The following is a 13,354-nucleotide window of genomic DNA, read 5'->3' as shown; positions in this document are numbered from 1 at the left end:
TGATCGAATAGTAAATAATATTTGATTTGAACGAAATTTTAACATGCGTGTTAAGAACATAAAATCTAACAATTAAATTTTAAAAATTCATATATAATAAAAAAGATAGAAGAAGAGTTTGAAGATTGAGTTTACCTCTAAAGTCCAAACTAGTTTGGAGATAAACCTTATCTGAAAAATTTATGGATTTATAATGTAGTTTGGCTATTACAATTGAGGGATCGAGAGTACAAGTTAACCTGGCTCAACTGGCCAATCCAAATTGTGTGCATATATCATGCGTGATTATAGTAAGAATACCAACTCTATAAACTAAAAAGATAGCTAGGACCCACTGGTTTCATGAAATCAACACTCCTAATCAAAATTTTACTCGTTGCCTCCTTTCATGCTACGAACAACAATTTTGTTTTTTTTTTTTTTTTTTAATTTAGAGGAAGGAGGAATTTAAATCTTAATGTCTAGGTAAAAAAATACTAAAATGTATTAATTAGTTGAGTTATAAAGCTTTTGACATGCCATGTGCAACAAAGTTAGCATGAAATCAATGATGTAAGAATCAATTTGAGCATTATTTTGTCCCTAATTTAATATGAATGTAGAATAACAAAAAGCTAAAATTTTAGAAAAAGGTTAAGTCCACGACTAAAATGACTTTTATTATCTACCGTAAGAGCCAATAACTTAAAATTTATTATAAAAATATTGAAAAAATAACATTTTTCATTTTCATTATAGAAAATATGTCCAGAATTGTGTTGTACTTAAAATATTTAGAGGGTGTTTGGTAACGTTGTTCTAGTAACGTTTGAAAATACGTGTGGGTGAAAAAATATATAAAAATATGTATAATGTTGTTTAAACACTAATAGTGTGTTTGAATACAGTTTATTTTGCTGAAAACTGAAAATTTATTGTTGAAAATATTGTTCAAGCGTTTTTCATCACTTGGCTGGTCCATAAAGAGTGCCGTGAGACCAGCCAAGTGAAACGCAAACACAAAAATGCCGCAAACGCACACTGAAAACTATTGTCCAAAAACACCTTACCAAACTTTTGTGCACATCTCACATAGGGTGACGACGAAGTAAACTAACGAACCTCACAACAAGGCCACGACTCCAAGTCAAATTCCTTTTCCATTCTAGACAGCATCAAAAGATTCAATACGGCAGCATATTCCTCTCTTTCAGGTTGGAACTCAACTGGGGTAAAAAAAAAATAATAAAAAAATAAAAATAATAACGAAGTTCCACTTTAGGGTTCAGCATTTTTAAGCCAATAAAATCAGAACACAGCAACATACATTAACCATAACCAAAAAAAGAAAAAAGGTTCACCACTTCCAATCTCTAACGCTATTTCACAATTCTCCAATGGCGGCGACCCTGACCCGCCTCTCAAAGCCTTCATCATCATCATCATCACTCTCACACTTCAGAAGATTCATATCTTCTTCAGCCGCCACTGCATCCGAGACCACCAATCCTCCTTCTCCTTTCACTTTCAACAGCAACACCGCTACTACTCTAAGCCGCAAAGATCCGAAGGACAGAAATGTCCAGTGGGTTTTCCTCGGCTGCCCCGGCGTCGGCAAAGGCACCTACGCCAGCCGCCTCTGTACCCTCCTCGGCGTCCCCCACATCGCCACCGGCGATCTCGTCCGCGAAGAACTCGCCTCCTCTGGCCCTCTCTCTCATCAGGTCCTCTCTCACTCACTCACTCATAGATCGCAACTTTAAATGTTAGAAATAGCTTCTTGTTTAGTATTATCAACTAAATTTAGTCTTTGGATAACGTAGTAATAAACGATGTGACAATTTTAGGAGGTTACAAAGTGTTTTGTCTTTGGATAGGATAGGATATAATGGCGAAAAAAAAAAAAGAATTACACTTGGCCTACCTAGTTTAATCTGTAGATCCTTATAGCTGACTCCAAAGTTTTGGGACTATAGGCTATGTTATGGGTATAACATAACTTTTGGTGTTTTGAGTGTTTGATTCGCGAGAAATAGTTAAGGTTCAATGGGAGACGATTGGTTAATGTAAAAGCATAGTTTTTACCGACTAGTTTGAGAGAATTAACCAACTTTTTTTTGTTGTTGTTGTTGTTGGCTGGTGCAGCTAACAGAGATTGTTAACCAAGGTAAATTGGTTTCGGATGAGATTATAATAAGCTTATTGTCAAAGAGGCTGGAAGCTGGGGAAGCTAAAGGCGAATCGGGTTTTATTCTTGATGGTTTCCCGCGAACAATAAGACAAGCGGTGAGCATTTGGTCAAGCAAGATTGTTATTACTTGCATTATACTTCCTTAATTTTCCATTAATGAGAAGTAGTTTTTTTAAAAAAAAATAAATTGAGAAGGTTGTATCCCTTGCAATATTCTTGTATTTCAATCCAAAGAGAAGAAAAAGAAAGGAGTTGTGTTAGAATGGAGAGCATGCTTTTGCTGGCTACTACAAAATCTGGAGTTTCTTTACTTTTTTCAACAACCCATTTAATTTATATCCAAGCCCAACAGTAAGTAGGTCATTTTTCAAATTTTGTTTTACTAATGAGGGTTTTTTTTTTTCAATTTGATCAGATAATATTTCTTCTAGTAAGAATTCCCCAAAATTAGCCACACAGTATGCTCTCCTTCTCTTTGTGTGTATGTGTTCCTTGGCCAAATAATATATCTTTCTGAGTGTTCCTTAACCTGAATTGGCTAACCAAGCATTATTGCGTGAATCCCTACTCTCTGTTGACAGAGTTGTAAGAATTGCGTTATAGTATCTCTGAAGTAGCTTTGTACCCTTGTGATATGTTCTCAAATTTGACTTGTTTGTTCATGTTCTCAGGAAATATTGGAAGGGGTTACTGACATTGACTTGGTGGTCAATCTGAAGCTTCGGAAAGATGTATTGCTTGAGAAATGTCTTGGAAGAAGAATTTGCAGCGAGTGTGGGAAGAATTTCAATGTGGCCTCCATTAATGTCAAGGCTGAAAATGGGAATCCTGGTATGAGCATGGCTCCACTTCTCCCCCCTTCACACTGTATGTCAAAGCTCGTTACTCGGTCAGATGATACCGAAACAGTAGTAACAGAACGGCTTCGTATATACAATGAAAAGGTATGTTCCATTCTTTTACTGCTATTTAGTGAGGAGGCATTTGTAAGACATCCGTGAATGCAAAGAGTTCCATCCAAAATAATTTTCCCTTTCCATGTGATTGGTGTCTGTGTGTTGTGAAAATGGTTTTGTTAAAAGTATATTACGTTTCTATATTGTTTGCTAAGGTTTCCTTTGAATTTTGTAAATATTTTTTTATACCATTTATTTGGCACCCTGACATCCTATCATTCTTGCAGAGTCAGCCTGTGGAGGAATTTTATCGTAGTCGAGGAAAAATATTGGAGTTTGATCTGCCGGGAGGGATCCCAGCTTCCTGGCCAAAATTGCTTGAAGCTCTCAATCTTGATGACTACGAGGAGAAGCAGTCCGCTGCAGCATAAGCTGTTTTACTGTACCTTTGAAGGTGAGTATGTCATTCTTTGCATGTATGAAGGTTCATGCCTAGCAGTTTTGTAGGTAAAAAAGGGAAGCGGACAACATTTTTTTTCCTTTTTGGAAATAAAAAATCTTGAGCTCTGTGTAGCAATTTGATCCTCTTACTGATGCCTGGATTAGGCATTTTGATTTCTTTTTTGTTTGATACAAAGAGGTTTCTGCTGTATTATCTACATAAAGAGAGATAGAATCTGTGAAATTATTGTTTGGTTGAGGGATGGTTTTGAATTAGGAAGTATTTGTAGCAGCAATAAGCTTCAATGCTGGAGGCTGAAACATTGATACTGTATTATTTAACTTATGATTAATAATTTAATCGAAATGCACTTTGAAGTACTTATCTGATGTTCTGAAGTTCCCCAAAAAGGTAATATTCTGTTATTTATTAATTGAAAATGATACTAGATTTCATGAATTTTCATATTGGGGTTGAAATGTCTGAAATTTTGTTTGGAAAGGTACCACCAGTTTACAATATACTGGTGCCTTGTATTTATCTTTAGATAAGATTGATTTTGTATAATATATGTCCAATTGCTTCTGGCTAGATGATATCCAATCTTGCTTGACTATAGTTCCTTTGCAGCTGGCCGAGCTGGTTGGCTCTAGTATTGCCAAGCAGTAAGTTACACAGCTGCATACATTAAATCAGGGCACATTACCAGCTCTTGACTGCAAGAGTTTGAGCAGTGCGAGATAGATTGTGCTGCACATTTTACCTATTTAAAACCTTCTCAAGTTGATTTGATACCGAACATTTTACCTATTTAAATCCATGTCAAAGTTGATTTGAAAATTGGAATGTATACGGCAGAAATTAAGTGCATAAAATGAAAGCTTATTTCATCATCAATTTTCAGTGGCTTGTTCATCTAAGTTAATTGAAGAGATGATTCTGATTTTCTAAATTATATGGTCTTAGGGAATTCTTTACTTATCTCTGTTTTCAAATGGCAACTGAAAACATTTTTATAATTTTTTCTGGGAATTTTTTTTGGGAAATTCTTCACTTTTTTGAGCATGGCTGGTATGTTTTCTAATTTTAAAGCAAATCCTCATTATACACTCCAAAACCAATGTTCCTAATAACTATGATATGCATCCAAGTCCCTTGATAAAGTTGTGTTTGCATCCAAAAATCTTAGATATCTTCAATTCTATGTTAGAGAAATCCCTCCCTCTGTTCATGTGAGTGTTATGCTGACCCTTTGACAGGCCAGAAAGCAAATCACAGAAGTTTTTTCCAGGAAAATAAAGCACTGGATATACGAGTTCAAAAAGGGTCATACAAATACAAATTTACAGAGCTGAAATTTGAAGACGCAAAGGATGTAGAGGTTGGTTGGTAAAGCCAGCACCACATGAGGCAGCCAATATGTATTCAATATATCTACCAAGGTTTTAAAAACTGAACCATTTTTAGAACCGAAACACGAAGTGGTCCAAGGTTTAAATATGTAAATAAATATGATGACAATCTTAATTAACAAAAAAATTATCTAGTAAAATCTTGATTAAAAAAATTAACTAGGAAAATCAAATTAGACTCAAGTATAATTTCACACCTCAAAAAAAAAAAAAATTCACAACTTATATAAGAAAAAAAAAAAAAACATTAAAAATAAAATTCCACACGAATGCAGGGAAAGCCGAGACACACCAGACCAAACACAGTTGCCCGACTCGGTGCCAGTAATGTTAGTTACAACTTTACAAACCAGAACTCTAGCAAACCTCTACATGCCAATCAAATTAATATTTATTTATTTGTTTATTCATTAATGTTTTATGGGAATATTAGGCCCAAAGATATTTGTTTTAAAAAAATTTATAAAATTTTTTTATAAAAAAGAAGAAAGTAATTAGTTTCTTTTTAAAAAAATTAAAAAAAGTAATTATTTTTTGGCGTAAATGCATTTTTAGTTCCTATATATTGGCGTTTTTTTATTTTAGTCCCTACATTTTAATTTTACCATTTTTAGTTTCCAATTCAATTAACACGTTCTATTTTGGTCCTTTCTGTTAGCCCACTAACAGAAATAGCTGATGTGACTAACGGAGTGATTAAAATATTATTAAAAATTCACTGTGGCACTCATCACTCATGCCACGTGGGTTTCCATTTTATTTGACAGTAATTTATATATTAAAAAAAGCCACCATAGATAATTTTAACATATGTAAAATTGAAAAAACCAAAATTAAAATCTAAAAATACATTAAGATCTATGTTCATCTTTAACAAAAACACCAAAGCACACAAACCCAAATGTTAAATATAAGAACACATGCCCAGATTTTCTTGCATTTTCTTGCCCTTTCTTATCAACCAAACACAAACACAAATCGATCTCAGAATACAAACACAGACCCAGTCGCAAATCTTCTCAGATTTTCTCAAACCACAAAATCCAGATATACAAAATCACAACTCAAACCTAGATTTTCTCATCTTTCAATCAACAACGAAACTTCCAGCAAATAAATTCATAAACCCAGAAGCCCATTCCATCCATTAAAGTCCATTCCATCTAAACCCAACTCCAATCAAATCCAAATCAAAAAATTTATCTAAACCCATTCGGTTACATACACATTTACATATACAAAACACTTACACGATTTACACATACTAAACATGATCTGCAACACAGATTTGCATTCCCAGAAATTTGAACCCAAGCTGATCCACTACCACACAAACAACCACACCCACCCTAGACTGCCATCTGGAACCATTATAAGCCAATCTGCCTCCACACAAACAGCTACACTAGATCCGAAACCACCAAACTCATTGCTAGATTTGTTACAACATTTCCTCCTCTTTTAGCACCACCGCCTAGGGGGTGGGTTTGAGAGGGTGAGGTAGACTGTGAGATCTGGCTCAGTGAGAGAGGTGAGAGAGGAAAAGAAAGTTTCTTGAGAGAGAGAGAGAGTTTGAGAATTTACACAAGTTTGAGATCTAAGCCGAGTTGGTTTTGGGTCTTCAAACCCTGCAACCCTTCCACACAAGCTTTACCCCCTCCATCTCTCACACCCACTCCTCCTCCTCCTCCTCCCACCACCACCACATCACTCCCCCTCTCCTCAGCCTCATAGCCGACCACCATGTCGTCCGGGCCCACCACTGGGACTCTATTTCTCTTCTCTTTAGTGCAGGGCCCCGAATCCGCTTCATCTTCGTGCTCCGGTGAAAGTCTGACCAACGTGTCGTTAGCGCCGATTATGGTCCAAGGATCCTCGACGTAGTTACCTTCGTTGTCGTCGTCGTTGTCGAGATCAGTGGCGAAGATTGAGGACACGCGTGACTTCATGGCCGTGGCAGCTCTGAGAAATCCTTCTTTGATTGAGTCCGGTGGGAGAGAGCACAGTCTTTGAGGCCTGTGTCTTCGAGTCGTGGAGTCCACCTTCTCGACCCTTCGTTGTTTCCATGATTTTTTTTTTTTTTTTGCTGAATCGTTGTTTCCATGATGCACTTTTGTTTGTGATTGTGTTCTTTGGGTTTGTGTTTGTGTTTTTTTTTTTTTTTTATAATTTCGTTAAAATTAATTAATAATTTTTTTATTTAAAAGCTAACGTGGCATTTTTTAAATTGCTAATTAAAATTTTTTATTATTTTTTAATTGGCCACGTCAGTATCAGTTTACCACCTAAGCAATTTTCATTGGTGGACTAACGGAAATGACCAAAATGGAATGCGTTAATTGAATTAGGGACTAAAAGTAGTCAAATTAAAATGTAGGGATTAAAATGAAAAAATTCTAAAATGTAGGGACTAAAAGTGCATTCACGCCTTTTTTTTTTTTTTATTAATACTAAAATCATAAAGTTTTACAAATTGCTGAAGTGGCATGATTCATGATTTAAAGACGTTTTTTGTGTAATTAAAAGTTATGATGAATATTTAAACTTAAAATTTGACCATTTAGTTTACCTCATTATTTTTAGTTGTACTTGTACCATGTCACTCATTATTTTTTGAGTCACTTCAGCCGTTTAGGTTCTAGCATTACTTTTTCTTTTTTTTAAAACAATTTTTCATATTTCTTATAAATGTGATATTAAAACCTTTTTAAAATTTTTGAAAAAAATGAGAAAATGCAGATAAAAAAAAGGGGAGGTTTTTTTTTTCTTCTTCAATATAAGATAGAATTTCTACTATAGCTTAATTTAAGTGTATACGTATGTAAAATTCCTCTGGAATACTTGAAACCCGGCTCTTGCCCCCCACATCTCACAAGTATTTATACTTGTGAAGTGACCACCGCACTCTTGGTACACAGTGGTAAAAAAAAAATTGAGATTTTAAAAAACTTTACATAAAAGATAAAAGTTAATGTTAAAAGCTAATACCAAACACATTCTTAAGATGTTGAATCGTATTCTAATTTGTATCCCATTAAAACCTAAGCAATTGGCCATTAACGCTTGTTTCAAACATCTTCTTGGTAACATATAAAAACCAAAACTAATCTAAGCTCGCATTTAATATGTTGAATCCGTTTTGCCTTTGTATCTCATAAAAACCTAAACAATTTACCAATATCACTTGTTTCAAACATCTTCTTGGCCAAAGCCAAATTTTAGCTAATGAACAATATCAGAAACATATTTTTTTTCCCTAAGCTGATTGGTTGTGATGGGTCATGGGTATTGTGGAGTGGTAGGTCCAAGAGTATATATTGGGCTAGAGGCCCAATCCGAGAATGTTAAATAGTCCAAGGACGGGTGAATGTCTTCCTAAGAATCCGTGTTGGTAGGTAAAAAGGTAAAGCCTGATCGTGATCGTCCAAGAAGGTGGTCCGAGGAGGAATACTTCATCGGTTGAGTAAAGCCGAGGTCGGAGGGTACGGTTTGCAACTCAAGAACACCACCCTAGGAGATCCTGTAGGTAAGGATATACATCATGAGAGCACAAGACAATGAAATGTTATAAAATGTCTAAGAGAAAGCTGCTACCACTGCATTGAATGCTCTGCAGCTAACTCTCTGATCGTATAAATGAAGAAATGATGTCTGAGTAGCATGGTTCAACCTTACAGCTGTTTCCAAAGACTTCAATAAAGTGTTGATGGGACAAGTATTTAGACGAACAAGCTGATCTGTACGTGGAGGTTAGAGAGGGGAGGAAGAATAGTATAAAAGGTAGAGGGAACCCCCAGAATGGGGGGATCATAGAGGAAGCAGAAAAAACACTGTAGACAAAAGAACAATATTTGTAATCTATCTTTAAGTGAGATATACAAAAGAACTAACCTCCTCGGATTGAGTCCGATGACAATTTTCATTGTATAAAACTATTTCATTTTTACTTTTTGGTCATCTTGGTCCATTGCAATTAATAGACAAACTTATTAGAACCTAGTTTCAAACCCACTCTCTCCAAATTCATTGTATTGGGTTCTTTAAGTCTATTCCCTTCCTATTTTGGGCTTATGTGCAAATTGTGTCCCTAGGTATATATATATACACACTCACTAGTTATTACTGTTCATAATACTTTTACTATTACAATTTCAATAAAAGAAATTATGATTTTTTTTTTTAATATTTGGTTTGGGTGTCCTATAGGCCATAGTTTTTGTAAGCAAATTAATAGTATCAGTCCTTTTCAGAAAAATATTAATCTTCTTGAAAATTGAGTTTTTTTTTTTTATAAAAAAATTCTAAAGAATTTTCCAAACTAAAACACATACTTTCTGATTTTATTGGATACCCAAAGGGATAATGTAGGGTTGAGTTGACTTGCATAAAACAGATAATGAAAAAAAATGTAAAAAATAAAAATAAAAATTCACAGTTGTTAAGGTGAAAAATTATTATTGATAAGTAAAAAAAGAAAAAAAGTACCCAAACAAGAATTAATAAAAACTTAGGGAAAATTGTTGTGCTGGAACTTAGTAGCATTTCTCATGAAAAAAAAGAAGAAGAAAAGGAAGAGTCGTGTTTGGCACAACATATTTTCACAACCAACTAAGGATGAAGCTCTCAAATCAAAAGAAAATTAAATAAAACATGGAAAATGCTAGAAATAGAAACTCTTTTACAAAATTATTTACAAACTACTTATGTGGTGAGTGATTATTAGTAAATGAAAAAGTGATATTAGTAATTGGCCTATATTCCAACATTCGGGTGGCCTAGTTGGTAAGATACCAGGCCAACAAGTCTTAGGACTTGGGTTCGAGTCTCAACAACTAATTGTGTGTTGATGCTCCTTATATCTCATCTCTATCCCAAACGATCCAAAGAATAATAAGATTGTGTTTATTTCGATAGAAAATATTGTGTAAAGATAGTTTTCTGTATTTTTTAGTATTTGGCAGCATTAGAATAAATGAGATAAAGAAAAATTATCTTTAGTCAACATAAAAAGTATGACTTATTTTAAAAGATTGTTTTCCATTCTTTTTTTTTCTTTTTTTTTGTGAAAAATAACTCTATTTCACAGCAAGCTAAATAAGGGAAAGTTATTGTGGGAGTAGAATGATAAAAAATATGCATTTGGGCCTTGGGCCTGACTTGGTAGTGTGAGCTTGTCCGAGCAGAGCCTTTGAGGCCCACAAGCTAACTCTTGCCAGAAAGGTTGTTGGGGTTGTCCGAGGAGGGGTATCTCCTCGGCTTAGTCAAGTGAGGCTCCTAGGACACATCATGGTGTTTGGAGAGGGAATCCTAAAAGGTCTGTTGGGTAAAGATATGGTTCACAGTTATGGAAAGGAGAAGCGTATGAGAAATATCAAGGGAAAAGGCTGCTACCACCGCATTAAAGACCCTGCACCTACCTCTCTGACCGCATTAATGGAGAAATGACATCTGAACAGTACCAGCTAGCCTTACAGCTGTTATTTGATGACCTCCAGAGGGCAGTGGAGAATAAAAAAGATCTGGATTATTGATTTGTGTTACACGTGGACGGTGAAGGGAAGAGGAAGAGTAATATAAAAGGAAAAAGAGAAAGAAAAAGAAGGGGAGCTTCTTCTTCTTCCTCTTCAATTGTAACTTGTTGTTAAAAGAAAGAAAGACATTACAAATCATCCTCGGCTTATGTCCGAGGAGAATTTCTGTTATTTTTATCCATTGTTTGTGTAGATAGCGGTAATCTAGTCTGCCTATTTGTTGTCCAATATCCATAAAGCTTAGGTTTCAAACCCACGCTCTACAAATTTCATTGTATAAGGCTCTTTGGGCCTGAGTCCATCACTTGTTTGGGTCCGGGTACAAATTGTGCACTTACAATTGGCGTCGTTTGTGGGGAACCTTGTGTTTAAGGAATTGGAATACTATGGCAGGCTCAGGTCCGCATCACGCAGAGTCTCAGGGGTCCCAGCGTGAAGATCATTTTCAGCGACTTGAACATGAGAGGGATCGAGAGGGTAGTGTAAATACGGTGCGCACTGGCAGAAGTCGTTCACGCAGTGGAAGTAGAGTCCCCCATCACGATGATGCGAAGGCCATGCAGAAGGAGATTGATCACCTTAAGAAGAAGTTACGCCGTGTGAGACGGAGGAGGACTCCATCTCTTTCTGATTCTTCTTCTGAGGGCTCCCAAGGTAGTAGTTACAGACCAAGGTCCAGAACTCCTCCTAGTGAAACCTTCTCGTTTGAGAAGGACGATTTTCATGGTCGTAGGGATAAGAAGTCTTCCTCCAGGGGCTTGGGAAACAATGCTATAAGTAGGGCGCTGCAACAGATCTCCAAGTCACCTTTCACGCATAGGATCGAAAAGGGAGAGCTTCCACGACTGTTCACTCAGCCCACGTTCACCATCTATAATGGCAGAACGGACCCAGTGAAGCACGTCAGTCACTTCAATCAGAGGATGTCGGTGCACTCTAAGAACGAGACTTTAATATGCAAAGTCTTCCCTTCAAGCTTGGGACCTGTGGCGATGAGATGGTTTAACTGCTTGAAGGCAGGTTCTATTAATTCCTTCATGGAGCTCACCAGGGCATTTGGGTCTCGATTCATTACGTGCAGTAGAGTTCCTCGACCTTTGGACTCATTATTGTCCATGGCCATGAGGGAGGGAGAGACCTTGAAGACGTATTTTGATAGATATTGGGAGATGTTTAACGAAATTGATGACAATTTTGATGAGGTGGCGATTAACACATTCAAGGTGGGCCTCCTAACTGATCACGACTTAAGAAAATCTTTGACCAAAAAGCCTGTACGGAGTGTATGTTGGCTCATGGATCGTATTGACGAGTACAAATGGGTCAAGGAAGATCAACAGCAAGGTAAGGGGAAGACGAAGGTTATCTCTCAGGAGATGAGGGATTTTAGGTCGGATCGGTATAATAACAATAGGCTGAGGAGAGATTTCGCTGGGCAATTTGGTTCAGCCACTCCTCAGGTAGTCAATATTGCGTTCTGAGAACCGGTACATCAGTTACTGGAGAAAATCTGGAAGGAACCATACTTCAAATGGCCCAGTAAGATGGCTGGAGATCCTACGAAGCGGAACCAGAATCTCATTTGCAACTATCATCAGGACGTAGGTCATACCACCGAGAATTGCAGAACACTTTGGAACCATTTGGAGCAGCTGGTTAGTGAAGGAAAATTGAAGCAATATTCGTATCAGCCCAATGGACCAGGAAGCCATTCAGGTTCGATCAATCAAAGGAATAACTCATCCCAGCCTCTCTTGGGGACGATTAATGTCATTTTCGCTTCCCCTGGAAGGACTGGCTCCTGTCCTACTAAGGTGATGTCTATGTCCCATGTTCTTGCCGAGGAGTCTGGCTCAAAGCCGAAGAGAATTAAGGAAATGTTTTGCCTGTTTTGGGCTTCTTGGATGAAGATAAAGTTGGGACCATTCAACCCCATGATGATGCCCTGGTGGTTACACTGAGGATTGGGGGTTATGATGTGAAGAGGGTGATGGTTGATCAGGGTAGTGGTGTTGACATTATGTACCTTGATTTGTTTAAAGGGCTTAATTTTAAGCTCGAAGATCTTACGGCTTATGAATCACCACTAATAAGTTTTGAAGGAAAAACTGTCATACCAAAAGGACAAATTCATTTTCCTGTGCAATCAGGTCCAGAAACAGTTGATGTGGATTTTATTGTGGTTGACTCTTATTCCCCATACACGGCCATTGTGGCAAGGCCTTGGATGCATGCTTTGGGTGTTGTATCTTCGACGCTGCATGTTAAAGTGAAGTTCCCGTCGGGGGAACAGATCGAAGAAATTCTCGGAAGTCAATCAGTGGCGAGACAATGTATATCGGCTGAGATACTGCATCAGGCTGAACATAGATCCTCGGACTTGGCTACCGAGGACTTATAGCAATTAATGCCTCTAGATGTGCCCAGTGTAGTGATAGCAGAGGAAGCAACATGTGAAGAGTTGGAAAAATTTCTTATAGGTGATGACCCTGAAAAGTTCTTTTAGGTAGGTGTTCAATTGCCACATCAGGAGAAGATGGAATTTGTCATGTTTTTGAAAAATAATATCAATGTATTTGCCTAGGATCCCTATGAGGCACCTGGGGTTGACCCAAAATTCATTTGCCATTATTTTAATGCCAATCCTGCCGTCGTTCCGAGGAGGCAACCACCTCGGCGTTCTTCTAAAGAGCACGCCGAAGCTGTCAAGGAAGAGGTGCTCAGGCTTAAAAGGGCTGGGGCAATTAAAGAAGTTTTTTTATCCAGAATGGTTAGCTCACATTGTTATGGTGAAGAAGAAGAACGGAAAGTGGAGGGTGTGCGTAGATTTCACAGACCTAAACAAGGCTTGTCCTAAGGATTCATTTCTGATGCCTCGCATAGATTAGTTGGTGGATGATATG

The 13,354-nt window shown here is 37.1% G+C and overlaps 1 protein-coding gene across 1 annotated transcript; it reads left to right on the top strand.

Moving 5' to 3' along the window:
* The first annotated feature begins 1,197 nt into the window (after nt 1-1,197).
* On the top strand, nt 1,198-3,890 carry LOC142610792 (adenylate kinase 1, chloroplastic). The gene is made up of 4 exons (XM_075782735.1): nt 1,198-1,703; nt 2,125-2,265; nt 2,842-3,114; nt 3,354-3,890. The coding sequence occupies exons 1-4, from the start codon at nt 1,377-1,379 to the stop codon at nt 3,495-3,497; spliced, it is 885 nt and encodes a 294-aa protein (XP_075638850.1). The 5' UTR covers nt 1,198-1,376; the 3' UTR covers nt 3,498-3,890.
* Nucleotides 3,891-13,354: the final 9,464 nt, after the last annotated feature.

Source organism: Castanea sativa, chromosome 9 (assembly GCF_040712315.1).
Source record: "Castanea sativa cultivar Marrone di Chiusa Pesio chromosome 9, ASM4071231v1".
NCBI lineage: Eukaryota > Viridiplantae > Streptophyta > Magnoliopsida > Fagales > Fagaceae > Castanea > Castanea sativa.
The sequence above is the reverse complement of the archived record's forward strand: the minus strand, read 5'-3'. Positions and strand labels throughout refer to the sequence as shown.

What these genes read in the sequence shown, in the direction of transcription:
- LOC142610792 (XM_075782735.1), top strand. Translation starts at nt 1,377, where the DNA reads ATGGCGGCGACCCTGACCCGCCTCTCAAAGCCTTCATCATCATCATCA. An exon ending in CTGGCCCTCTCTCTCATCAG is followed by an intron (nt 1,704 to 2,124) that starts GTCCTCTCTCAC and finishes TGGCTGGTGCAG; the next exon opens with CTAACAGAGATTGTTAACCA. An exon ending in TTCGTATATACAATGAAAAG is followed by an intron (nt 3,115 to 3,353) that starts GTATGTTCCATT and finishes TCATTCTTGCAG; the next exon opens with AGTCAGCCTGTGGAGGAATT.